This window comes from Dermochelys coriacea, chromosome 17 (assembly GCF_009764565.3).
Source record: "Dermochelys coriacea isolate rDerCor1 chromosome 17, rDerCor1.pri.v4, whole genome shotgun sequence".
Classification (NCBI taxonomy): domain Eukaryota; kingdom Metazoa; phylum Chordata; order Testudines; family Dermochelyidae; genus Dermochelys; species Dermochelys coriacea.
This window is the reverse complement of record NC_050084.1, coordinates 4175394-4202550: the sequence shown is the minus strand read 5'-3', so window position 1 is coordinate 4202550 and position 27157 is coordinate 4175394. Positions and strand designations below refer to the sequence as shown.

The 27157-nt window shown below is 49.3% G+C and overlaps 2 protein-coding genes and 1 long non-coding RNA gene across 5 annotated transcripts in view; 2 read left to right on the top strand and 1 right to left on the bottom strand.

Annotated features, from left to right (window-relative positions):
- The window catches only part of LOC122456973, a 57786-nt gene extending 35900 nt beyond the window's left edge, over positions 1–21886 (bottom strand). Inside the window, exon 1 of the long non-coding RNA XR_006276195.1 lies at positions 21213–21886. This is a non-coding gene — a long non-coding RNA (uncharacterized LOC122456973). The remainder of the gene's footprint in view (positions 1–21212) is intronic.
- The window catches only part of LOC119844508 (multidrug and toxin extrusion protein 2-like), a 36310-nt gene extending 14192 nt beyond the window's left edge, over positions 1–22118 (top strand). Inside the window, exons 13-20 of one of the 2 annotated variants that reach the window (XR_006276193.1) lie at positions 377–446; positions 1209–1341; positions 2138–2232; positions 3633–3714; positions 4599–5020; positions 13670–13674; positions 21385–21390; positions 22104–22118. Coding sequence is in view for 1 of the 2 variants with exons in the window: in XM_038375389.1 (XP_038231317.1) it covers positions 377–446; positions 1209–1341; positions 2138–2232; positions 3633–3714; positions 4599–4843 (625 nt within the window). In the remaining variant the exon portion in view is untranslated. Of the gene's footprint in view, positions 1–376; positions 447–1208; positions 1342–2137; positions 2233–3632; positions 3715–4598; positions 5709–13669; positions 13675–21384; positions 21391–22103 lie in introns of those variants that run through there. The other variant, XM_038375389.1, reaches the window with a different exon arrangement.
- Positions 8268–24694, top strand: LOC119844510 (multidrug and toxin extrusion protein 1-like). Of its 2 annotated transcripts, none has more exons than XM_043499344.1 (18): positions 8268–8537; positions 9911–10012; positions 10277–10345; positions 11567–11715; positions 12386–12428; positions 13138–13182; positions 14562–14659; positions 15772–15869; positions 16612–16725; positions 17270–17337; positions 18021–18129; positions 18624–18699; positions 19479–19548; positions 20218–20350; positions 21721–21815; positions 23032–23116; positions 24109–24316; positions 24420–24694. In XM_043499344.1, the coding sequence occupies exons 1-18, from the start codon at positions 8373–8375 to the stop codon at positions 24430–24432; spliced, it is 1740 nt and encodes a 579-aa protein (XP_043355279.1). In that variant the 5' UTR covers positions 8268–8372; the 3' UTR covers positions 24433–24694. The 2 variants fall into 2 exon arrangements, with proteins under 2 accessions (XP_043355279.1, XP_038231321.2); XM_038375393.2 differs by having other exon boundaries at positions 24109–24321; positions 24423–24694.
- Positions 24695–27157: the final 2463 nt, after the last annotated feature.

Below are 27157 nucleotides of genomic sequence, written 5' to 3'. Positions count from 1 at the left end.
GAACTTGTTTTCCAGTTGCTGAGTCTGAGGGACAGACTGAGAAGCAGCCAGTTTGGGATGGAGTGTGTTATCCTAAATCTAGCAAGCCCACCCCCACCAGCGAATCTCCCCAGCACCCGAAGCCATTGGGTAGCATGGATTCCAGCGCGAAACACTACAGCACCACTAACTCGGCCCAATCTAAAGTCAATAGAAAGAGTCCCACTGATCGTCAATGGGCTTTGTATCAGGCTCTTTGTGACTTTGTCTGTAATCGGCAGCAAGTAGGTAGCTGAGCTAGGATTAGAAACCAGGAGTTCCTTGCTTCCAGCCCTGCATTCAAACCATGCTGCTTATATCACACTCCAGACTGATCATTTCATCTTTCTCCCAACAGAGAGATTGTTACCTTGGTGTCGAAGGTGATGCTGATATTTGCTCCCTTCCACTTGCTTGATGCAACAGCAGTGAGTATTTTGTGCACCAAGCTACGTACTCTTGATTGGAACTGGCTGGCATTTTCTATTGTCTTGGATCCTTTGACACTCGCCTGCAATCTGCTAAAATTAAAGGGAAAAGATTCCAGCTGCATCTGAAAGCAGCAGCTTGTGGCATCCTGGGGCACTTTAAACCCCTTGGTGCTTGTAGCCACAACTTATCGTTACATCCCAGGACGTCCCAACTCCTGTCACCTAAAGGTTAAAAATCTGGAGTCAAAGTTGCCTAACTTGAATGACTTGCGCTGGGTGCTTTGATTCCTATTTAGACACCTAAACACCTGGCCTGATTTTGGGAGGTGCTGAGCACACACAAGCTCCCGATAGTACCAAGGTACGGCCCTTGGTATGGTACTTTCAGATCTTTTCGCACCCACCAGTTCCCCACCCCATGGATACATTTGGGGTGCCCACTGCTGCATGCAATATAGCTGATCCAGGACACAGACAAGGGCAGGTTTACCAGCTGCTACACCGCCTGGTATCTGAGGGCAGCTTGATGTTATGTGCACTGATCTGCTGCTTTCCATACTAGCTCAGGCAGGAATCTTTATATATGGTCTCCTCATTGGAGGGAAATTTGTGAAATGGGACTTCAGCCCCTCTGTGGGCTAGTGCTGCAGTATTTCCTTATTAATAGCTACAAAGCTGCCCTCTCCCCCACCCGAGTCCATCAGGCTGTATGTGCCAGAGGCCAGCAAACATGGCTCTGACCCATGTATGTTTCCATAGGCTACGTGTGGCGGCGTGCTGAGAGGGACCGGGAAACAGAAGATTGGCGCCATCGCCAATGCCATTGGGTATTACGGCATCGGTTTCCCCATTGGAATCTCACTGATGTTCGCCGCCAAGCTTGGGGTACTAGGTATGTGTGGGGCTGGCACTGAGCGTGAGGGATGCTGAATATCCTGACTAGTGCAATTGTCTGTCACTGCCTATGCTGGCCTCAGTCCTTCACCTGTTGAAGTCTGTAGGAGTCTTGCCATTGGCCGCTATGCGCGGAGAGCTGGTTCCACTAGCTGTACACTCCTGTTCCCAGCTTTAACCTCTGCAGGGCCCCAATTCAGCAAAGCACGTGTTTCAGTTCTAATGACGGCAATGGGACTTACACATGGGCTGATGCATATGACTGAATCTGGACTCAGCTAAGCATTTGCTTTCCATAAGGGCCTCCAAGGGATGGAAACCTCCCTCCAACTCCAGCACTTGCATTGTGTGTTGGGTCCAGCAATTTTAAAGGAACGGACACGGAGCCAAATTCTTCTCCATTGCCTTCAGAAATCTGGAGTTCAACTCCAAAGAAATGAGTTGTATTTGTGTGCTGACTTAATAACACAAATTCAGCTTTATGGAGCTAACCCAGGTAAGCAGGAAGAAAACTCGGTACAGTGTCTGCTCTGTGATTAAAAGATGCATTAAGCATTGGGTCCAGTTAACATAGGAGCAGGTCTTCCAGGACTCCACGATACTGGCCTTGACTCCAAGTTGTGCATGTCTGTACATCTCAGGATCAGGTCTGAAGTATTAGGAAACCAACTAGACACGTGGAGTAAAATGCTGATTCCCATTCAAGTCTATGGAAGTGCTACTGTGGACTCCAGTGGGGCCAGGATTTTACCTGGGGTCTTCAGACAACTGACCAGGATTTCCCTTTACTCCAGGCCTGTGGATAGGGATGGCCGTCTGCATCTTCTTGCAAGCCCTTTCCTTCTTGATTTTTGTCTTGCGCATGGACTGGAAGAAAGCTGCAGAGGAGGTAAGACTCACTATCTTTAATTGCTTCCGAAGACCGTGGGTCAAATTTGCACTAGAGCAAATCAGACCTCCAGGGTACTGCTACTGGTGTAACCGCATAATCTGTCCCTCCAGTTCCGTGGTTCAATAACTGCTTTCTGGCAGGATTACTGGGGGGTGAACACCTGCAGTTCACTGGTTATAAACCTGAAAAGGAAGCATCAGAAGGGTTCTGGGTTCAGAGTCGCTTGTTGATCATGGAATTCCCGTATTTCAGCTGAAGACCTAGAAATCAGAGCTGGGAAGGCCTGCTTGGATCCTGTCTAGCCTATCACCTGGGCAGAGCAGTCTCTAGCCTGAAGGATTGTTCCTTTAGAAGTAATGTCCTTGTGGCCTTGGAGGCAGTTCAGGAGAGTCTGAGGGGTTGGAAGGACACCTGAATAACAAAAGACTGGCTCTCTCCAGAATCAGTGGAGCTGGGTGGGAGTGTATGTGTAACATTATTAGCTTACCTGAGTAGTCGCCTGCCAGATGGAATGGTCACAGCCGCCCAACCGAAGAGCATTTCTCTTTAGATCACACTCTGAGGACAGGGTGTCCAAGATGGGTCAAAGATCTCACGTTGGGCCCCCATCAGGATTATTTCTGTGGGGTCTTGCACTGCGTCTGGTGCTGTGGCTCTGGCTGCCTAGGGCCCACCATTGTGATGCTGAAAGAGTTTAAGAAATGATCTCTCCTTTCTGTTGCAGCTCTCAGGGCTTGTAGTATTTTCCTTTGTCTGCACTGAAACTCTCTCCTGGGACTGGAGATCTTCTCCTGTGTACAGGAAACTAGAGAAGATTCCCTGTGATCCCTCCTGACCTGCTCATCTCTAGGGCTTTCCTTTCAGGGACCTCAAAGTACTTTTCAAACGTGAAGGGCCGCAGATGAAGGGAGCTTCAATGACTTAAGCTTCCCAACTCCTTTAATGCCTACATTAATCCCATTTTATTGATGGGGAAACGGAGAGTCAGCGGTAAAGTGACTCTCTGAAGACAGCAGCTCAATGGCAAAGGTGCAATTAGACTCATAGTTCTAGAGAGCACATAACCGTGTGGAATATTTAACTGTCTCCATTGCAATATCAACGAGATGGGCAATTCTCCACACAACAAGCCATTCTGCTCATCTGGCAACTTTCAATCCTGTTCTGTATTGTCACTTCTCCTGCCCTCATCCCTGGAGTAGTTGGGTGCATAATCTCTGTCTAATGTGGCTTGTTCCCTTGTGCTCCCCCCACAGGGAACACTGTGTTTAGTGTCAGGATTGATGGCGGTACGGTTTTTGGTGGTATGTTCATACTGCCGTGGGTCCTTGGCGGGTTGCACTATTGTCTGCACAGGGTCCATGGAGATTCTGACCCTGCTCTTTTTATTATCTTAGGCTCAAATCCGAGCAGGGCTCAAAGAGCAGCCAGTAGCTGTGTCCTCCAGTCATGCTGGAGCTGATGAAACAGGTGGTTCAGGTACGTGGCTGGGACTTGGGGAGGGAGTTGCAGTTCTCTGATGCCCCCTGAGCTAATGCCAACAAGACGTGCCAATAACACCTGTGATGCAGAGGCTCTGTGCCTTGTATAGCCAAGTTCCATTGGGACAGCCCTTCTGCACAACCAGGAAGAGCCCGGTTTTGCAAATGGCAAGTGTGGGGTTAAGTGCCAAAGTAACTTACCCTATGGCCCCATGCTATTCAGTGAGTGGACTGTGGGAGCTTGAGCCATGCAGCAGGTTGGGGATGGATTTTGCATGGGGGTGGGTTTTCCCCTGGAGCAGGGCAGGGCAGGGCCCCACTGATATCAGATCTTCATGGTCTCGAAGCAGACTAGCAGTAACACCTCTGTGTGAGTGTGGTCTTGCTCACATGTGTCCCTCCCACCCTAAGGGATGGTCTCCAGGCAAGCAAATCCCCAGGGAGTGCCTAACAAGGCCCTTCACCTGGCAGGAAGACAGAGATTGAGAGTTGCGGGAACAGAACCTAGCCTGGCATACAGAGGGCCTGATCCAGAGTGTGGCTCCCACCTGTGTCAGCTGGGACTGCAGCACTGCTCTGAATCAGACCTCTGTTATGTCAGCCAGCCTCGCCTGCTGCTTCCCATGCAGGTTTGCATGGCCTAATCTGCAGTAGCGCTCCAACGGCTGCTGCTCCTAACACCGCGCTCTTTAAAAGTGGACACATGCAGGCCAGGCTCATCCAGGTAAGGAGAGGAGGATTAGGATGATTTGTCACCTGTGCCTGTCCCAGCCATGGTGCATGTGGCTGGGAACCACTGGTTCTTAAACTCTGCAGTTTGTTTTCCAGCTCAGACCCTGCCTGTTCCAACCTCCCATTTGTAACCTAACCTTTCTGCCACAGAATATTTCACAATTGAAACGGAAATCCAGAATGTGGTGGTTTTGCCTGACCCTGTTTCCAGGAGTGAGAACCAGCCAGATTACCAGCTCATCCTGCAGGAGGACTCTGCACTGGGCTCTGCCTCTCCAGGACAGAACGTCTTGTCGGGGAAGGAGCTGATCTTCCATCGGGGGTTGGCTCTGGCTGTGGCCATTGCAGTCCTGCTAGTGGGGGTTCTAGTCCGGCTCCTGACCGGTAATGGCTAGGCCAGCAATGTGAAGACTGGACTTGGTGGACTTACGCACGAGGCTGTGATCGGGTGCTCTAGAAAGAGGCTGTGGTGAAACAGGATGCTCATCCATTCTGCTAGCATGTCAAGGACCACTTCTCTTGGCATTATGGTGAAGTCACGGTGTCCTGTTTAGGACCCCTGGTTGTTCCGGGTGAGGGCACAGCATTCATTGCATGAATTATACTGACTAGGGGATGTTTGCTGATCCCTTCTACAGCAGTATGACAGAGCCAGTAGGGCAAGTCCCCAACACGGCTGATGGACAGATTGTACAACACTTGCAGAGAATGGGTACTGATGCACTGACTGACACAGTTAAACGTTACCAGCGGTTCACTGTTTCCTGATCCTGAGAAGTATTTGTTCATGTCTTTTATGTTCCATTGCTTGGTTAAAATACAGAGTTTGCCCTGAATGTGCCATGTGCCTCCCATGTTATACCAGAGCCTGTTTTCTGAGCACTTTTTACATTTCAAAACTTGATCTGCAACTCTCTCCTATAATGCAACACAAAGCAAACTGAGGGAAAGTTTTGCTTTGTTGGAAAGTGTTTATAGAATCACCCAGCAACAGCTGGAGCAAACTGACACACACGCTTCCTGGGCCATTCTCTGCCATTCACCAGGCATGTTGCCTAAAGAAATCTGTCACGCTTTTGGAATCCAGCATTTTGATGCAGTAAATTTTTATGCATAAACATTCAGGTTGTTTAATTGATTTCAGGGATGGCTTCCAATTTGTCCTTATGTTACTAGTTTCTAGTCACCCCAGCATGATCCAAGAAAAGTATCATCAGGAAAATGTGTCTGGATTTGGTAACTCTGCGTTTGGTGCTGCACGCTCCTATGGACACATTAATAGCAATCTGCTTTTCTTCTGGCTTTTCAGGCCAGCATGACATACTCAGCAAAGTCTGCTCTATCATCGCTAACAGGTATTGAAATGAACACACCAGGCTGCAGTTCGTTCTGACTGTGTCTTGTTCTGACAAACATCTCTCCCCTAGTAAAAGTGGAAGCTCCCTCACTTAATCGGCTGTATCCACATGCACGCTTGTTATGTCTTAAACTGCCCAGGGCTGCCATTGCTTAGCTGGCTTTTCTAACTACAGACGTGGCACATGGTTGCAACTGGGTCCATGTGTGTGACACCGTGCTGGGATTCTTTTCTGGCTCCCTACAGTGAAAGGGAGGGTTTGATAAACTACAGTGACTGCTAGTTGAGAAATGGTTTGCTAAGGCTTGTGTAGAAGAGATCCACCAAACCCCCGTCACCTAATCTGAACTCCCAGCTCCTAGATCCAGGTCAATCTTCGACCTAGTCTAAACTCGGAACAATACAATGAGTAACATAGCCCTCCTGGAGACAGAGTGCAGGCACTCTTAACTGCTGTTCCCTCTCATCCTGCTCAGACTAGAGGCAGATAGGACAGTGGTAGAAATACCGGCCCGTCTCTGCACTGTAGGGCAGGGGTCAGCTCAGAATTTTGCTTGCATGTGATTCATGTACTGAAACTCTGCATCCCTGCAATCGTTTGCCCCACAGTGTAGGCGGCAAAGGAACAGGGAGTTGGACTCCTACTACCTGGCACAGACTTGTGCAGTAAGAAATGTCAATGGATGAGTAACTTGTAGCAAAGGTCGCTGTGAAAATGACCAGAATACAAATGATGTTGGGGAATAAAGGGCAATCCTAACACAGGACTGGGTGAAAGAAATTAGAGGTGGAATCTGTTTGAATGCAGTAAGTCCCAGAAGGCAAAACCTTTCACGCAGAGAGAAGTCAGATGCCAAATTAACGTTCAATTCACCAAACAAACCTCGGGGATAGAATTGCAGCTAGCAGGGAAAGCAAGAGAACAAAGCAAGGCAGTGTGAGGGTACAGTGGCTTATACATTGAATGAAATCCCCAGCACTGACTCTGTGAATGTGGGGGGAGGCCAGGCTTACAAGCTATAGGACCAGTATCACCTCTGACCTGCTTCCCCCAGCCTTGGTTTTTCATTAACACAGCTAGGCTAAAAGGCAACAATGGTTTCCTTCAGCAGGAGTGAGCAAGCCTGGAACTGAAGCAATGTTAAAGAGAGGAGCAGAGATCTCTGGGGGCGGGCTGCTTCCCAAGTGAAGATAGTCTAATCCAAAGTTAGGAGCCAGGTGATTTGGGGAGCAACCACAAGACTCTATAAAGAGGACAACACAACTGTCACTGGAAGGGATCAGGTAAAAGCCTCAGCCAACCAAAATAATAGGCGGGCAGCTCTTTAAGGGCCTGATCCTGCATCCATTGAGGTCACGGGGTGCTTTGTCACCTATTGCAGTGGAGTCAGACCCAAGCAGCAACAGTATGACAGAAAGCGTGTGCCTGATCTCAGTAGAACCAGAGGATGCGTAAGTTGCATTGGCTATGCAGCTTGCCTGTGACAGAGCTCAGTAAGAGTGGAAGCTGTAGTGTAGAGAGGGCTCTAGCATTGTTACCACCAGCCCTTCTAATCCTATAATCCTATTCTGCACAGATCTAGATGGCATGGTAGTAAAAAACAAACAAACAAACCAAACCAAACCCAGAGTCCTGGCTATGCCGGCGCAGCAGTACAGCTCCACTATTAGTCAGAAACCTGGGTTCTGTTCCTGGCCCCGACGCTGAAATGAAGTCACTTCACCTCCCACTCCCTTTCCAGCTTGTCCCTGGCAATTACAAGTGCTCTGGCAGGGACTGTCTCTTGCCTTGTGTGTAACGAGACCTTGACTGCAGCTGGCACTGCTGCCACACAAACAATTGCCAGTGCAGACAAGGCCTCAGGCTGGCAACGTGAAGTCCACAGGGGACAAATCCCTCTTTCCTCCCTCAGCCAGATCTCCCTACTGCATCCAGCATGCAGCCCATGGCCAGGACACCCGTGCTAAGTGCCAGGGGTTTATTAAGGAGCATTATGTCAGTACTGACTCAGAAAGAGGAACACCACCTTCCGGATCAGCCATGCTACTTTTTGCAGCACCTCTTCTGTCCTTAGGTCTCCCATGCAATTATGGACCAGTACCAGCCTTGCTTAGCATGCAAGACAACATCACAAGGCAGTCTGGCTGCAGGAATTCCCCATCCCCAGAGGTTGCTGTCTCCAGCTGCCCCCATCAGGGCTGTCAACGCCGCCCTGGCATAGAATCATAGATGTGCAGGGCTGGAAAGGACTTTGCGAGGTCATCTAGGCCACCCCACCCACCTTGTGCGGAGGCAGAACCAAGCATACCTAGAACAGAATCTGACTCTGCTCGAGGCTATCCTGCTTCCCAGCCCTCCTGCTCCTCCTCCATGTGTCCCAGGGACTTTACTCATCACCTGTTCTCAGGCTGTGCCAGCAAGAGCGGGTGTCGGATAGGGGCACCAGTGGCCGAAGTGCAATCTGCTGTGGTTATGAAACCGTTGCCTGCTCGGGTCAGGTGAATCGAACGGGTTTAACCAACGGGGAAGAATAAGAGGGTTAGTTATTTCCTAGCACAGTGGCAGCATGGAGCTCGCAGGCCCTGCTGATGAGAACCCCTTCAGAGACACCAGGAGCATCGTCCCGCACGTGCCGTCCTCCAGCCAGAAGAACAGCTGCTGGATTCGCCAGCTGATCCCATTCAACTTCTGGGAAGAGGCAAAGAAGCTGCTGGTGCTGTCGGGACCACTGGTGAGAGCGAGGGAGGGCTGGAGATAGCTGGGTTTGCCCGGTGTATTAGTGCAGGGCCCCTTGCTCCGGGTCTGCGACTCCCCTCAAGTTGGATCAGCTGAGCCCCGAGTCACATGGGTTTGAATCCTGCTTGCTAGGTGGGAGGCAGCTGGATGGATTCCAGCCTTCCAGGTGATGAGCTCCTGTAGGTTTTAAGTGGCATTTGGAGATTTGACCCTCATTGTCCTTCTGGCCCCATCCTGGATCTTCCTCCCTAGCAGGCAGACAAGCTGGCCAGCCCAGCTTAGTACATACCCTTCTTCCACTGCCTCTCCTAGAAAGTCCAGGCCCCCTCTCATTGCAAGGCTCAGAGCCCCAGACCCCTGGTTCAATTCATCCCCCTGGTCCCACCCTTCCCCTTTGCTGTGTGCTAAATGACCACTTGCCACTTCCTGTAGTATAATCAGCAAAGGGGAAATGGGTCAGAGAGGAACTGTAGGATCAGGTACAGTGTGGCACCCTTAAAGCCCCCAGCATTGGGGACACGGGTGGATGGTGCTCACTCGGAGAGGGAAAGGGACGAGACATCACAGAGACACTAACAGGAAAGCCCCTGTTCCTGAAAAGAGCGAGAGATCCGTGGGTGCTGGGACAGCCTTCCCCAGGCTGCGCTGCTGAAGTCTTCTTGGCGTGTGCCTTGGGGCAGGTATCTTGCCTACAGTAGAGCAGGAGGCGAGCCGTAGGCTGCACAGAGGTGGTTGAGGAGATGCTGCAACCCAAAGGGAATGGAGCAGGGGTAGTTTAAGCATTTAAAATGGTGGTAGCAGCTTGGGGCCCATCTTGACTAAGACTCTTCCCATCAGCGAAGCTGATCAGATATTACCAAATGTGAGACACGCCTGGGGTGCAGAAATGCAGCTCCGTTGTACCTGTTCCGATCTGGGCTCAACAGCATTACTCCGGGCTTACCCAGACGCAGTAGAGATCAGAGTGTGGCCTACTTAGCTAAAACACTGAGAGCTGCTGGTGTCACCAGCCCCTGTGGAGCATCAGGTGGAGTGATTAACCCCGAGCTGACCAGGGACCGGCTAGAAACGCGAGGAAATGACGTGGTGACTGAGCGTCATCGCATCAGGCCGAATCTTTCAGAGAATTTCCAAGGGCTGGTGGATAAACCTAAAACCAGCTTAATCTGGGGGTTGTTGGTTTTTTTTTTTTAAACATTCTAACGTTATTCGTTAAACCCATTTGAATGCAAACAATCCCTTGCGCTCTCTTTTGTACAGTGGAGGAAGAGTGTGTCCTCAGGGAGCCTCTTGCTGTATTCATACCTCTGACTCTGCAGCCTGCAGTCACCCTGATCTCTGTTTTTCCTCCCCCCCCCCCATTTCTAGACCTTGATCCAGTTGCTGATCTTTATGATACACGTTGTAAGCTCTGTATTCTGTGGCCATCTGGGGAAGGTTGAGTTGGCCTCCGTCACGCTTGCTATCGCTGTAAGTATTTTAGTTTTGAGTCTTTACATAGGTTGTATCCTTTCACGCTAGCTCATGTATGTGAAACGTCTCTTATAAAATAGTAACTAGGTAGTTGGAGAGGTGGGTTGATGATGGCTGAAGGGCTGATAACAGCCTGGGCTAGAAGGGGACCTTTGACATCTCCTTTGCCTTTCAAACCCAGCCCTAGATGAAACTTGTGACCATCTGAAATTGCACTGTCATGTTTTCTCACTGTTGTTTTATTATTATGACTATTTCCAGGTTATAAATGTTACTGGCATCTCTGTGGGGTTTGGTTTATCTTCAGCATGTGACACATTAATATCCCAGGTAAGTAACAGCTGCTGGTCTCTGATCTCTTTGTTTTAGAGATTGTGTTGTGGTTTTTTTTGTAAAGACACTGGCTGAATATAGTCGCCCATATTGCACAGTGCTGTCCTAATTGGTGTCTGAGCTTCTATAAGAGTCAGAGCCAAGTAGATGAACCCTTAGAAATTCCAAACTCCATAGGTTTTGCCCTTCAGGACACCCAGGTGAGCGGATCCTATGAAAGGATACCACACCAAGGAATGACTCAGTTGTCTAAGCAATGACCTAGATGCCCTAGAACATGCAGTTCAAAGCTCCGTCAGGGTCCAACGTGGCTCTTCATCTCGCAAGAATCCATCACATGTCACGCTTCTGCAGAATGAGACTGCAGTGTTCTCCCAGGACAGTCTGGCTGCCGGAGCTGAGCCCAGGACTTTTGGATTTAAAGATGTGAGCTTCTTACTCCTGCAGCAAAAGGACCAGATCCATTAACTCCAAGGCTGTAACAGATTCATAAGCTACTAAGTGGGGTCAGAGAGCCACACTGCGGTAGCAACTCCTAGACTAGTGGGTCTCAACTTTCCAGACAACTGTACCCCTTTCAGAAATCTGACTTGTCTTACGTACCCCAAGTTTCACCTCTCTAAAAAACTACTTGCTTACAAAAATTAAACATGAGAATGCAGCATAGTTACTGAAATATTGCTGTTTCTAATTTTTACCATGTAATTATAAAATAAATCAATTGGAATATAAATATTGTACTTACATTTGTGTATAGTATATAGAGCAGTATAAACATGACACTGTATGAAATTTTAGTTTGTACTGACTTCACTAGTGCATTTTATATAGCCTGTTGCAAAAGTAAGCAAATATCTAGATGAGCTAATGTACCCCCAGGAGACCACCACATAGTCCCAGAGTTACACGTACCCCTGCTTGAGAACCATCGTCTTAGCCCACGTCCTACCTGTTTTGCATGGACACTGAAGGATCCCAGGGCATGTTTTTAATGACCTTCAAAGTCCTCACATGCCGCTGTGCTACAATAGGCAGTGGGTGATGCCCGACACTCCTGTGCAGTTCCTATATGGATCCCCGACCCCAAGTGGGAGGAGCATGCAGGCCTCTAGCCCATGGAGAGAACTACCCAGCAGTCCCTTAGTCATCACAGTCAGGGGGTTGGGGGTGGAGAGGGTGGCTGAAGGATGCCATTGGATTTAACCTCTTGTTTTCCAGACGTACGGCGGTAAGAACATGAAGCGGGTGGGAACCATCCTGCAGCGCGGGATCCTCATCCTGCTGCTTTGCTGCTTTCCCTGCTGGGCTGTCTTCATCAACACCGAGCAGATCCTGCTGCTGGTCCGGCAGGACCCGGAGGTCTCCAGGTTGGGCATGTGCTCCAGTTTGTACAGCTCCATGCTGCGGGTCACACGCTCCCCAAGAAACCAAGGGGACGGGTGCCTTAAATTATGTACTAAGGCCTTAGTGACACCTGAGCAGCCCCCTTATGGACCAGGCCCAGCCCTTGGCGATACCGGTGGAGCACTCCATTCTCCCCACTGGCCGGGCCCAGCCCTCGGCGACACCGGTTTAGCCCCCTCCATTGGAGGGGCCCAGCCCTTGGCATGGCCCAGCCCTTGGCGACACTGGCACAACCCCTCTCTCCCTATTGGATGGGTTTACATTGTTTCCATTGTATTAATTGGGGTCACATCCATGGGTATAACCCAAGGCAGAATTTGGCCCTGAAACTTGCTGCCTTTTGAAGGCAAATTCTCTGCCTCCCTCTTGCACAGCAGCCGGTTTTCCCATGCCACATGGCTTATCAGACAGGTCTCCGCAGGGGAGCTATTTCTCGTAACAATGCTACAGAGCTGTGGCTGATAGGAGGTGTAGCCGCAGTGGAGGAAGGCAGAGGATAGCTGGTCCTCCTGTGAGCCGTACCCCCCTACATTACCCAGCAAGCACGAAGGGGCAGGCCAGGGCTGGCAGGGGAAGAGGGTTGTTTTGGAAGATGCCCTGGTACTAATTGTGGGGTTTTGTATCTTCCCCCAGGTTAACCCAGGTTTATGTGATGATTTTTATCCCAGCCCTTCCTGTAAGTTTCCCGTTACCCTCGATTCTCTCTATCAGTCATTGCTAGGAAGTCACTTCTCCCAGAGCCCAAAGCCAGATGCTGTCTGCGCCCATCCCCTCAGATCCATGGAGTCCCATGGCCCCTTTCTCTGCCTGCAGTGGTTTCTTGCATGCAAAATAGTCTCTCTCCTACCTGCAGGAATGGTCAAAATTGGAGACAGCACTGGGTGGAGCCTCGCAAGGATCTACTTATGTACTGGCTCAGGGCAAGTGCTCTGTGGGATTTTTAGGACAGGCTAGTAAACTGTCTTTGCTTTTTCATGCTCTTCAAGGGCTAGTGAATAGATAATATTATTACTACTGTTATTTTTTCCCTAATGTCCAAGAGCATCTTAAGGGTTTTTGTGCCAGGGCTGCTAAATTTTCATTTACCAGTTTTGTCAAGCTGCCTTGGTAGGTTTAATTTGGGGAGCAGGATGAGTCTGGCATCTCACCGTGACTTTGCAGTTAGCCTCGAGCTCTGTTACCCTGTAGGTCTTTTGAATGGCGCTGGAAGTACGTTTTTGTCCTGCCCCCTCCCCCCAAATGCAGTGATGCTGTCCAAACCAGACCCTCCTTCCTGTGCCCCATGAATGCCAGCTGGGCATTGTGCTTTCTGCTTCTCCTGTAATCTCTAGACTCTGCCCTGGCCAGTCCCCTGATCTCACAGGCTGATTCACTGATTTTTGCAGGCAACTTTTCTGTACCAGTTGGAGACGAGATATTTGCAGAATCAGGTAGGATGCCCCTTTACCTTCACATTCCCATCTTTGTTAAGTAAAGGGGGCAAATCTCTCATTCTGTGCAATTGCTCCGGGTTTCTCTCTCAGGTAATTTTCCCCGAGAGCTCACCGTTGTTTTGCACTGTGTCCAGTAGCCCGTATAAAACATGCATGCCTGGTAGTGTCCTATTGATGCAGTTTGAGCCGCCCACCAGGGCCTGTGGTCAGTGCAGCAGCTTCATTTGCATTTGTGCTAATGATTGGCCAATCCTCCCTCTGTGACAAGTTTGGGAAAAACAAAGGTTCTCCGACATGATGTTCCCATTGGAGCTGACTACGAATGCATTTAGCTGCCCTTTTAGAGTCCAGCTAATTAAGCTTCTCACTTTGCACATGCTGATATTTCAGTGGATCAGCTGTATGCCTCCTATTTTCCAAGGCAATAGCAATATTGAACTTTGCTCTCTGGCTTTATTTTCCACAGGTCAATCTTTTTAGCTAGTTCTGGTTAGGTGGGTTTTCGTGGGCATTCCCGACTCTAGCTAATAACTGCAGCAGGACGGAAGGGTATTAGCTCTGCATCTGTATTCCTTCTCCTGGGAGACCCTTCTCTGTGGAGCTCTCTGTAGCAAAAACTGCCACTCAACTTGGCATTTCCGTTCCTCAGAAACAATAATATTTGCACAACCCTGAGGATCTCAGCTGCACTTTGCAAGGATGTGCAAAGTGCCATTATGCTTAGTCTACATGTAGGGAAACTGAGGCACAGAACAGTTAAGAACTAGACATTTCAGGAGTGGCCTGTAAATCTGTGGCCAGGTTTTCAGAAGAGTTGAGCACCAATAGTTCCCACTGACTTAAATGGAGTTATGGGTGCTCAGTGCTTCTGAAAAATCAGGCCCTGGGGCTCTGAAGTTGGGCACCTACAGACTAAAGATACCTTAAATTAGAGCCCCTTTTGAAAATTTAGGCCTAAATTACTTGCCCAGGATTACACGGCAAGTTAATGATGGAATTGGGAACAAAACTCAGATCTCCTGCTCTCACCACTCAATCCGTTGCTTCCTGAATGGTGTTTGTAAAGAGCCATAATTCTGATGCAACTGGAGGCTCCTAGCCAATTGGAATACAGAGCTACTTCCCATCAATACAAGGCTGCTCTCTTGAATAAAATGTCACTATAGCATCATCAGTTCTACCCTCCCCGGTCACTCCCCATCTGCCTCTTTTGCTCCCCAAGAGTTTGGTATTGAACAGATCAGTGAAGCACTAACATACGCCTTTCTCCAGAAGCCATGTTTATATTTTAGACAGGGCAACAGAAATCTAGGAGCCCTGGTAAAAAAAAAAAAAAAAAAAAAAAAAGCACAGATCTGTATTTTGTTTAATTTCAGAGGATAATCTGGCCAGAGGTGCTAAGTGGCATCGCTGGAAATATCATAAATGCAATTGCAAACTATGTCTTTCTCTACGTGCTGGGCCTCGGAGTCATGTGAGTAGTGTCTAAATATTTGGAAGAAAGAAACTAGACGTCCAGCTATCGCTTGATCCTGAGTGGTACTGATTTTGGGGGGCCAACTTGAGACCCCTTTAAAGGGGCTTGGTTTTTCAGAGACCAGATGCTCAGCACTTCAGAAAAATCAGATCTTTTTAAAGGTGTCTCAAGTTGGGCACCCAAAAGCATTAGCCACTTTTGAAAAATCTTGGCCTAAGTGAACAAATGTGACTTGGTCATGGATGGCTACTGAGACACAGCCTGGATCCCTAGAGGATACTAAAGCTCTCTTAACTTGCACATGGATTCCAGCTGAGGCCAATGGACTTTGCTTAAAGGATAAAACCAAGCGAGGGCCTCAATATTTGGCCCAGTGGTACAACTAGCTCTCTTCATCCAGAAAACCAGGCCCTGAGACGATCCATAGGTATCCCGTTGGCCATCGCAGAAATGCAGTCCCCTCTCACTGGGTACGTTCACCAGATACAGAACAGACATTGCCCTGACGTCCTTCCTCTGTAAAACTCCCCACTTGCTCTGTAAACATTGGCTTTGACTGAGGCAGGACTTCAGGACCCAAAAGCATTAGCATAGGAAGTGAAACAGCTATGAGTTCATATTTGTGCAATGCTTGGGAGATAAAAAGTGCTAGTTATTTGTAGGGCAGAGTCATTTCTCTGGGTAAAAGCACAGGGCAAATATACACACGCCAGCTGCAAACTGACTGGTAGCAAAGGGTTCCATGGAGACTTCTTGGATAGGGAGTCCAGGCCAATCAGATAGTACATAGTGATATGTTAGTGCTGTTGTAAACCAGCCCCTGAGGATTAGCCATAACCAGCTGGGGTGCTAGTCCATCCACTCCAGCATTCTGTCCCCTGGGGACCGATTCCTAATGTTTCAGAGGGAGGAGAACGCCCCACTCACTGAATACCTGCTCAGCAACGCACCGCTGTGTGTGGAGTGGGCGAGATGCTATTGTCGTCTGTGCAAGTGTCTTCAGTTCAGCTCCTAAGCGAGGCTTTAGCTGCAGCTAGAGCAACTGCCGGCGAGACAGGGCTCTCTGCAAGAGCAGAAAGTCCAACTTGCTTTCTCTGTCCCTTTCCCAGGGGTTCGGCTTGGGCAAACACTATTGCTCAGTACGCACAAGCCATCTTCCTGTTCCTGTACATTGTCGCTAAGAAGCTCCATGTGGAGACCTGGGGAGGTGTGGTATCTTTCTCTTATGCTCTTGTGTGTCTGCAAAAATCTCCACTTCTCCTGGGAGACCCACTCAGCTCCCCCTTCCATTGATTTGCATTCCATTGGTGTGAAGGGTTAATGTTAACCTTGGTATAAGCATGTCTGTCAGATGCCGTTTTGAGTAAGTTACAGCTCAGACCAACAGAGCATATCACGAATGCTGGGTGAGCCTGGAAAGAAAGTTGTGTCGGTGAGCAGCGTTCCTGGGGAACTGAACCTCGCTTCTAAAGCTGTCAGAGATCCCCAGGCTGCAATCAGAACAGCACCCATCCCATCCTGCTGTCAGTTCTGTACACATGTAGGAATCACCTGTAGAACTGGGGCCTGGGTTTGTGAGTGTCAGTTAAGGCTCTGTGGGCCCACTGGGATGTGTTAACGGACAAAGCACACTCACCATTGCTGGAGTTCCTGCTGAGGTTACAGTGTGGCTTGGTAGGGCCCACTGAGTATGGAAAGGGTGGCTGTTTCCCCCTGGGATTTACAGAAATGTCCAACCTGGTCCTTGTCACTCTCTCTAACATGGCCTAGGCCCCAAAAAGATTAGGTCAAATTCTAAACGCTCTTGGAGTTTGGGTGCATCTGAATTTTTCTCTTTGCATGTCCCTTGCTCTGGAAAGTGAAAATAGACCCAGTCAGTTTCACTTCCTGGTTCTCCATATGCTAAACTTCCAGGATGACTCTTTACACCCTTCCTCTTCTTGTCCCAGGCTGGTCCAGCGAGTGCCTCCAGGAGTGGGACACCTTTGTCACTCTGGCTGTGCCCAGCATGCTCATGACATGCATTGAGTGGTGGACCTACGAAATCGGAAGCTTCCTGATAGGTTAGTGATAGGAGGAGCATGCTGATGGGGCACTAGAAATATTATCACCAAGGAGGATCTACCACCATGGTTCTCAAGCCTTGGGGGTAGGCGGAGGTCTTCCCGAGGGCACATCAACCCAGCTAGATACTTGTCTGCTTTTACAACCGGCTACGTAAAAAGCACTACCGAAGTCAGTACAAACTAAAATCTCATACAGACGTGACTTGTTTACACTGCTCTATAGACTATACACAGAAATGTAACTACAATCTTTATATTCCAATGAATTTATTTTATAATTATATGGTAAAGATGAGAACGTAAGCAATTTTTCAGTACTAGTGTACTGTGATACTTGTGTATTTTTAGGTGTGATTTTGTAGGCAAGTAGTTTTTAAGTGAGGGAGTTTCTAAACTTGGGGTATGCAAGACAAATTGGCCTCCTGAAAGGAGTCTGGACAGGTTGAGAGCCACCGATCTGCCTGACATTTCACCTGCTCTTTAAAAAGCTCCTTTTCTGGGTATCAGAATACAAAATTCTGGCTTTTCCTCCTGAATTCAGGCCTGCTGAGCGTAGTGGAGCTTTCTGCACAATCCATCATTTATGAGGTTTCCATTGTGTCGTACATGGTAAGAATTTGGGGTTATTATTTACGTTCCGGCACCACCTAAAGGCCCTCCCTGAGAGTGGGGCCCCGTCATGCGGGACGCTGACAAGCAATGCAAGACAGCCCCTGCTCTGAAGCTCTTATGGTCTAAATTGGCAGAGGAAGCCAGACAGCCAGTCATACTGAAGCATTAGCCTTAACTACAGTCAGCCCCAAACATGTCCCACATCTGTCTCCTGGGCCCAGCTTCCACACTCTCACCCCATGTACCCAGACCTGTCCCTGTCTCCTGCTCCCAGCCTGCCAATCCCTAATACCCTGCAGTTAGGGGTTTAGAGAGACGTTACCTGCACTCCCCAGCTGTCAGGCAGGCCAGTGTTATCCCTTATTTACAGATGGGGAAACTGAGGCTGGGAGGTGAAGTGACTTGCCCAAGGTCACAGATGGGAATCGGGATCAGAGGCAGGATGAGAACCTCAGCTTTTGTGGCTACCTGCCCGTGCGCTGATTACACCTGGCTGTTGCCCCTCCCTCTGCCCAACCTAAAGTTTTACCTCGTGCTCTGCAGAGCTCTGTCCACGTTCATTAGGTCACGGGCCGCCTCCTAGCGATTGTCTCGGCTGGAGGTGTTGTATCACTTGTCCCCCGGGTCGCTCATGACGTCCCCTCCCCAGACCAATGCGTGTCGGTGCTTTGGGATTTCAGATTCACTATGGACTCAGCGTAGCCGTCAGCGTTCAGGTGGGGAACGCGCTGGGTGCTGGGAACCCAGAGGAGGCCAAGAGATCTTCCATCACCAGCATTCTGTGTACAGGTGCGTGACTCTTAGGGTGACCAGATGTTCCCATTTTATAGGGACAGTCCTGATACTTGGGCTTTTTCTTATATAGGGTCCCCACAACCCTGTCCCGATTTTTCACACTTGCTGTCTGGTCAGCCTAGTGACTCTGCATTGGCTCCATCCCTCCTGGGTGGTCAGTCCCTATGCTACAGTGCCAGTCAAAGCAAGATGCTCATGGCTCTGCCTACTGCCGGGCATAAAAAGGGCAGCTGGTTTTGCAAACTTCCTACACTGATCTTTGCCTCAGTTGCACCTCAGTTCTCCCCTGCAGTATCCTATTGTTTCCAGTCCTAGGACTCAGCTGGATTGCCTGCAGTTATTTAGTGATATGGGCACCTAGGGACCAGGGTGACAGCCCCAGTTTTGTTTACACTTGTGGCCTGAGCCAGGTTGCTCAGGCCCTGGATTTCACGTAGTCGTCAGCTTGTGATTGCTCTGCCTGCCTGACTCCTAACTCTGCTTTTCAGGGTTTCTTTGCCTGGTGGTGGACATCATATTAGCAGCCACAAAGGATGTGCTGGGATACATATTTACCAGTGACAGGTGAGTTGCTCTGATTCAGTAATACAGTCTTTCACAACAAAGATTACAAGTTACTATTAAAGACTGAGCCATGGGAAGAATTGTTTGGGGGCTTAGAGCCTGCTCCCAAGCCCACTGAAGTCAGGGGAAAGGTTCTCAGTGACTGCAGGGGACCTTAACGCATGGGGTGGACCCACTTGCCTTCTCCTACGCTCAGTCTCATGAGTCATCTGAGTACAAAGCAGGGATCTCGCTGGAAAAACGATGCTGCACCTGAGCTGGGCTTCACTCGAAAGAGAGAGTACACCTTGGTGTATGTTCCTCTTTATTTGGATCAGAGCAAATTTTGTTTCAGAAGATGTCAGCTGATCAAGTCATCAGGGAAAGCCTGCTGCAAAAAGCTTAGTTAGCAGGGCAGTAGAGATGCCACCCGGCCCAGTTGACTTTTCCTGATCACGCACAGACACCCGAAACCCTCAATCGCTGGTTAAAGACCAGCCAGCCGAGAGTGAAGAGTGATTTACGAGGTGCTGACTTTTCCCAGTGCAGCAGCAGAAATGAGGGTCAAGACTTCTTGTAACTCAGTTCAGTCCCAGCCTGCGGTACGGCCCTGTAGTGCTGTTGTGCTCGGTCGCACTATAAAGCGCGTGCTGTAAGCAAGTCTCTCTCAGGCACGTTTGTGCAAGTTTGCGAGGGTCAGCAGGTTGTACAGAATGCAGCAATCTGTTCGGGGCATGAACTAGTTTAGCTGTGACAGATGCACTTTCTAAGCCTGATTGCCTCCTCCATTCCTTAAACAGAGAGATCGTTGCCCTGGTGGCTTGGGTTATACCAGTGTACATGGCCGTCCACGTGTTTGAAGCCGGCTGTGTAAGTACTTCAGGGAATAAACTGTGCTGCTGTCAGACATTGTTTCCGATGCTGGTGGAATTTGGTTCCAGGTTGATCAAGGAGAGAGTTCAGAGTTATCGCCACGGCTAAGAGCCTGGGTAACGTCTGCCTCCAAGATCACGGGCCCTAGGGAAGGACTCAGAGGAACGAATATATCTGCTGTAATGGGGAAACTGGCCAAAAGGAAAATCATTTAATAGCAGGGCTAATAGTCAATGCATGGCGCATTCAGATAGAAGGGAGGGGGTAGGTATGGGGAAAGGAAAGGAAACGAATGCAGGAAACATTCCCAACTTGTGGGCCTACAGGAATTACCATGTAGCTCATCTGTGAGCAGGAGACAGAGCAATGAGTAGAGAAGAGAGACAAACACTGGTCATTTGTCAGGGGCTGTATTGAAGGAAGCAGGTTCTCCTAGGGCAAGGCTCTTGTACAAGCTTCCAGGGGTTACCAGCTGCCTGGCTGCAACCAGCCATGAAGCGAGAGCTTAGCTGTGGGGAGGGTGTCCCCCGGGGGTTCGATAGAGGTCAATAAGGGGAAGTAAAGCAACCACTATGCGTGGGCAGTGCTGCAGCCAGCACCGAGCCTAGGGGACTTACTGCAACTAGCGCACATCCTTCAGAGTCATCTTGTCCTCCCCCCTTGCAGTGCGTAACCAGTGGAGTGCTAAGAGGCACAGGGAAGCAGAAGATCGGCGCGATCTTGAATGCAGTTGGCTACTATGCCGTGGGCCTGCCACTGGGAAGTGTGCTTCTGTTCGTGGCCAGGATTGGAATGATAGGTACAAACATCGGAAGGGTGGGGAAAGGGAATTGACCTTTTGCCCTGGAAATATCAACGCCCAAATCCCAGGGCAAAACGAGCCCAGCACCAGATGTTCTAGGTTAGACTCCATTGGTCGTGTCTCAGGAACAGGGCTAAATTGTTACCCTGCCTTTGGCCCTGTCTCTTGGCTGCTTTTTTTTTTTTTTTTTTTAACCCAAGGCATAAGAACTTTAGTGCCTTTTAAAATGGGCCTAAAGGTTACTCAGTACTTGTGCTGGCTGGTGTTGGGAAAGGGGTGGGGTCGGAGGCTGGGGGTGGGTTTCGAGGGAGTGGGTTTTGGGTGTTGCTCCTGTTTGGTGCATATTAAACACAGCTGAAATGTGCTTTAGAAGCCAGATTCTCATAGATTCCAAAGCCAGAAGGGACCCCAGTGATCTGTCCCTTTGCTCCTCCTTGAAACAGCCCAAATTCCATCTAGCCTCCAGCCCTCCCTAAAAACCCAATCCCTCACAGCCCACATCTTGCCCTTCAGCCTCCCAGAATAGTTCCATCGCTCCCTGCACAGCCCAAAAAAAATTCCATCTTCCATCCCCCCAAAATGCATCTCTTTTCCTTCCTCCCAAGGGGTGCTGGAATAATTCTTATAGTGGGGGTGCTGGGAGCCATTGAACCAAATTGCAACCCTGTATATAATGAAACCACTTCAAGCTAGGGAGTGCAGCAGCACCCCTTACACCGTTAGTTCCAGCACCGACGTCCCCCCCTCCACCTCGGCTTCAATACCAATGTCATCTCCAGCTCTCCCCACCCACATTCCATCTCCCACCACCATATTCATCTACACCCTGGCTGGTTAACGCCCCCCTTTCCCTTCTTACCTGGGCTGGGGGAGTCTGGCAGAAACAGGAGATCCCTTAGGCTGGCTAGGCTGCTGATGGCTGCTCAGGGCCTCTCCCTGGCTGGGTTGAGTGTAGAGGGTTCCTTTGGGCCTGGATCTTCCAGCTTCCCTTGGGGGTCCCTCCTAGATTTGGGGAGGAGCTATCTGAGCAGACAGGTGTAGAATTAAGGGCCCTGACTGTACTGTGCAGCAGTGGCCACTAGGTGGCAGTGTTGCGCAGCTCCCCGGCAGGTACAGCCTGGTGCCTCGAGGCCAAGCACATGGTAGGAGCGCACCTGCCACAAGGAGCAATTCCCTGGTGGCCCTGTCCTAAGCGCTGGGCACTCGTGTTCTGGCCCATGATGGGGTGTATAGGCAGCAAAGCATTGGGAGACACAGGCTTGCGGGGCCAGGAGGAGATTTCGTCTTAAGTGTTTCTGTAGCACCTGCCGCCCTAGCTTCATCTGGGTACCAAGTTCATCTGTTAACACCAGCGTTCCCTTTACCAGGCCTCTGGGTCGGCTTGCTGATCAGCGCCTTTATCCCAGCCAGCTGCTCTGTCATCTACATTGGGCGGATGAACTGGAAAAAGGCCTCCGAGGAGGTAATCATTAATTTACTATTACAGGTTTCAGAGTAGCAGCCGTGTTTAGTCTTTATTCGCAAAAAGAAAAGGAGTACTTGTGGCACCTTAGAGACTAACAAATTTATTAGAGCATAAATATCGGATGCATCCAATGAAGTGAGCTGTAGCTCACGAAAGCTTATGCTCAAATAAATTTGTTAGTCTCTAAGGTGCCACAAGTACTCCTTTTTTTTTTACTATTACACTACACTATTACTTTAGTGTATTGCAGGTTGTATCTGGCATGCATGCAAATGGGGGGGACAGGGGGTGATGGCACAGACCTATTAGTGAAACATCTTAGGGTCCCTGCATAGCCATGACTTAGACAGCAGCAGTGGGCTCAATGCAGACATTGGGTGAGGTTTCCTGCCATTATGCCACCATATTGGCCATATCCACATTAAAAATCACAATGACCTGGCTAACACTCATCACCATATTTATCCCTCTTGAATAATCAATAATCAGTTACTCCTTTAGGAGCCTCCCAGTCTCGCTTCTCTAAGCGTTAGCCACGAGTGGTGTCGCCCTGTTCCCGTGGCATGGAGCCAGCTGGCCATGTGGTTAAAGGTGAAAGGGAAGGAAGGCCTCGTCCCTGCCCTGTTCTGAGTTCCACGGAGCTCCTGTAATCTTTGCTGCAAGCCTGAGTGAACACAGCCCAGCAAAAGGTGCCAGACCCCACACTGCTGAGTGCTTCTATGTTGCAGGAGAAGGCTGGACAGCACCATGAAAACTGATTTTTAGCTATTTTGGCTTAATGCAAGGGGTTTGTATAACCAGCAATTCTATTAATGATTTGGGCTCCTGCTAGTTTTTCATATATAGTTAAAATAAGTTCAGGTCACTTATTACTCATTGGGTCCTTGCGGGATTTTAATGCCAACTCTGGATAGAGAGCTCAAGAGCAAACCAGTCTGGATAAAACACACACAACCTAAACCTCCCAGCCCTTGGATACTTTTTGGGCTGTCGTTGCTCTCTGGGTTCTTTCTTTAGTCACAACGTCCATGCCAGCAAAAGCTCCATATTCATGTAACACAAATCTCATGGCTGGGCAGTGATATCTTCTGTGAGACAAACTATATATCTGAAATGTGATAGTAAAACTTGCTTTGTAAGACAAATACATTTTCCCTTCTGACCTGCTGCATACAACAGTGATCATCTGAGTACAGTGTGTTTATGTTCCTAGGCTCAGCAACGGGCAGGTGTGAGCCAGTTGGCTGGCGAGGATTTGAATTCAGCTCCTGTCTCATACATGATGGCTCTCCCCTCTGGTAGGGAACAGGTTTGATTTACTAATGGCCTAATATTGTGACCTGCAGATGTTTAGGTAACACATATATGACCCGAGTAACCGAAGTGTTGCCCAGTGGGTAGCTAATGAAAACCACTACCATTCTTGGCAAGTGTGTTGGGCAGTGTGTATGCACATGCCTAAGCAGTTTGGGGGAAGTGGAGTTTAATTGGACTGATTATATAACGTGTAAAGAAGCATTACCATGCTCTGCACTAGTTACAGTGCAAGCCACACTAGGGCTAGTGTTAGGAAAGGAACCCTCAAGTCCCAGTATGGAAACCTGACATACCTGCAGGGAAACTAAGGGTGTTACGCTGCATAGCTCTGGGCTGAGTGGCCTCTTGCCCTTGCTGGTTTAGAGTTACTGTCTCACCCCATGAAGATCTAGGCTGCTCCCCGAGTGGAATTTCTAGGCACCAGCAGCAGCAGGCTGGGCCTCCCATTGTGCATCTGGGAGGGTGGAACCTGTTCCGGTGGCAGCTGGCCTGCAATCCAGTTTATTTTAAAACAATAAATGGGGTTTAAAGAGCAGAGACAGCAGAACCCCTCCGACTTCTAATAAGTGCTTGGCCTGCTCAGCTCTATTTTCTCTTGCACCCTGCACTGAAGGGCGGGCACAGGGCTCTTCCTGCAAGCTTTGGAGAGGAGGGGAAAACACCAGCTATAACCATGGGAATTGAGGCATAAAGAAAGCAGAAGAGGAGGGGATGAGCTGGGTTGTAAGGGCTGCAGAAGGTCTCGTTCACCCCCCCCCCCTTCCCAAGAGGAAAAACAAGCATGGGGTGAAGCAGTCTAAGTTCAGTGCTCCCAGAGAGAGCTGGCAAGGAACTCTTCAGCATTGGGCCAGGGATTAATTTAATTTGTGAAGTCTCTGCTGGCTATCCTAGTGCTGCCAGCTGCAAACTCAGTTCTACAGCCTGAGCAGCCCTGCAGTACCACTGCCCCTCCACTTCCCTTGTTGTGTTGCAGTGAAAGCAGAAGCCCCGAACGGCGTTGTTCTGACACGCATCACTAAGAACGAGGGTCAGACATACCAGCTAACGCTCCAGGAAGCCACGCCTGCCCTTTCCACGGTTGGTGAAATGCTGTCTGTGAAGCAGCTGATCATATGGCGTGGGCTGGCTGTCACTGCAGCTATTGCTGTACTTGCAGTAGGTATTCTAATTAGGGCCATGACTATCCCTCACTGAATGCATCCGATGAAGTGAGCTGTAGCTCACGAAAGCTTATGCTCAAATAAATTTGTTAGTCTCTAAGGTGCCACAAGTCCTCCTTTTCTTTATCCCTCACTAGCATCATGCCAGCAACCAGCCAGGGGTGTGGATAAAGGGAAGGAGATCCCCTGGCTCACTAGGTAGCTGAAACATGGACCCAGCTACAGAAAACTAACACACCACAGGTCCTACTGTCACAGCAAAGGTAGAGTCCACTTTATCAGAATACTAGAGGTGACCAGCGCTATGAGTTGCTCTACATGGCGTCCTTGGAAATGGCCACAGGCTGCTATGGGAATCTCATCCCACAGCTGGCTGAATAGGCTGGAAAGACTTTGGAGGACTGCAGATGACACTAAACTGGGAGGAGAAGTAGATACATTGAAGGGTAGGGATAGGATACAGAGGGCCCTAGACAAATTAGAGGATTGGGCCAAAAGAAATCTGATGAGGTTCAACAAGGACAAGTGCAGAGTCCTGCACTTAGGATGGAAGAATCCCATGCACTGCTACAGACTAGGGACCAAATGGCTTGGCAGCAGTTCTGCAGAAAAGGACATAGAGGTTAGAGTGGACAAGAAGCTGGCTGTGAGTCAACAGTGTGCCCTTGTTGCCAAGAAAGCCAATGGCATTTTGGGATGTATAAGTAGGAGCACTGCTAACAGATAGAGGGATGTGATCGTTCCCCTCTATTCAACATTAGTGAGGCCTTATCTGGAGTACTGTGTCCAGTTTTGGGCCCCACACTACAAGAAGGATGTGGAAAAACTGGAGAGAGTCCAGCAGAGGGCAATAAAAATGATTAGGGGACTGGAACACATGACTTATGAGGAGAGGCCGAGGGAACTGGGATTGTTTAGTCTGCAGAAGAGAAGAAGGGGGGGGATTTGATAGCTGCTTTCAACTACCTGAAAGGGGGTTCCAAAGAGGATGGATCTAGATTGTTCTCAGTGGTAGCAGATGACAGAACGAGGAGCAATGGTCTCAAGTTGCAGTGGGGGAGGTTTAGGTTGGATATTAGGAAAATCTTTTTCACTAGGAGGATGGTGAAGCACTGGAATGCGTTACCTCGGGAGGTGCTGGAATCTCCTTCCTTAGAAGTTTTTAAGGTCAGGCTTGACAAAGCCCTGGCTGGGATGATTTAGTTGGGGATTGGTCCTGCTTTGAGCAGGGGGTTTGACCAGATGACCTCCAGAGGTCCCTTCCAACCCTGATATTCTATATCTGCAACAGCTTTTCATTTCAATTGCAAGCACTGATAACTTACCACAGTGAACTTCTATTGCTTGTTATCAGCTAGCAGCAGCAATAGAATCATAGAATCATAGAATATCAGGGTTGGAAGGGACCCCAGAAGGTCATCTAGTCCAACCCCCTGCTCAAAGCAGGACCAAGTCCCAGTTAAATCATCCCAGCTAGGGCTTTGTCAAGCCTGACCTTAAAAACCTCTAAGGAAGGAGATTCTACCACCTCCCTAGGTAACGCATTCCAGTGTTTCACCACCCTCTTAGTGAAAAAGTTTTTCCTAATATCCAATCTAAACCTCCCCCATTGCAACTTGAGACCATTACTCCTCGTTCTGTCATCTGCTACCATTGAGAACAGTCTAGAGCCATCCTCTTTGAAACCCCCTTTCAGGTAGTTGAAAGCAGCTATCAAATCCCCCCTCATTCTTCTCTTCTGCAGACTAAACAATCCCAGCTCCCTCAGCCTCTCCTCATAAGTCATGTGCTCTAGACCCCTAATCATTTTCGTTGCCCTTCGTTGTACTCTTTCCAATTTATCCACATCCTTCCTGTAGTGTGGGGCCCAAAACTGGACACAGTACTCCAGATGAGGCCTCACCAGTGTCGAATAGAGGGGAACGATCACGTCCCTCGATCTGCTCGCTATGCCCCTACTTATACAACCCAAAATGCCATTGGCCTTCTTGGCAACAAGGGCACACTGCTGACTCATATCCAGCTTCTCGTCCACTGTCACCCCTAGGTCCTTTTCCGCAGAACTGCTGCCGAGCCATTCGGTCCCTAGTCTGTAGCGGTGCATTGGATTCTTCCATCCTAAGTGCAGGACCCTGCATTTATCCTTATTGAACCTCATTAGATTTCTTTTGGCCCAATCCTCCAATTTGTCTAGGTCCTTCTGTATCCTATCCCTCCCCTCCAGCGTATCTACCACTCCTCCCAGTTTAGTATCATCCGCAAATTTGCTGAGAGTGCAATCCACACCATCCTCCAGATCATTTATGAAGATATTGAACAAAACGGGCCCCAGGACCGACCCCTGGGGCACTCCACTTGACACCGGCTGCCAACTAGACATGGAGCCATTGATCACTACCCGTTGAGCCCGACAATCTAGCCAGCTTTCTACCCACCTTATAGTGCATTCATCCAGCCCATACTTCCTTAACTTGCTGACAAGAATGCTGTGGGAGACCGTGTCAAAAGCTTTGCTAAAGTCAAGAAACAATACATCCACTGCTTTCCCTTCATCCACAGAACCAGTAATCTCATCATAAAAGGCGATTAGATTAGTCAGGCATGACCTTCCCTTGGTGAATCCATGCTGACTGTTCCTGATCACTTTCCTCTCCTCTAAGTGCTTCAGGATTGATTCTTTGAGGACCTGCTCCATGATTTTTCCAGGGACTGAGGTGAGGCTGACCGGCCTGTAGTTCCCAGGATCCTCCTTCTTCCCTTTTTTTAAAGATGGGCACTACATTAGCCTTTTTCCAGTCATCCGGGACTTCCCCCGTTCGCCACGAGTTTTCAAAGATAATGGCCAAGGGCTCTGCAATCACA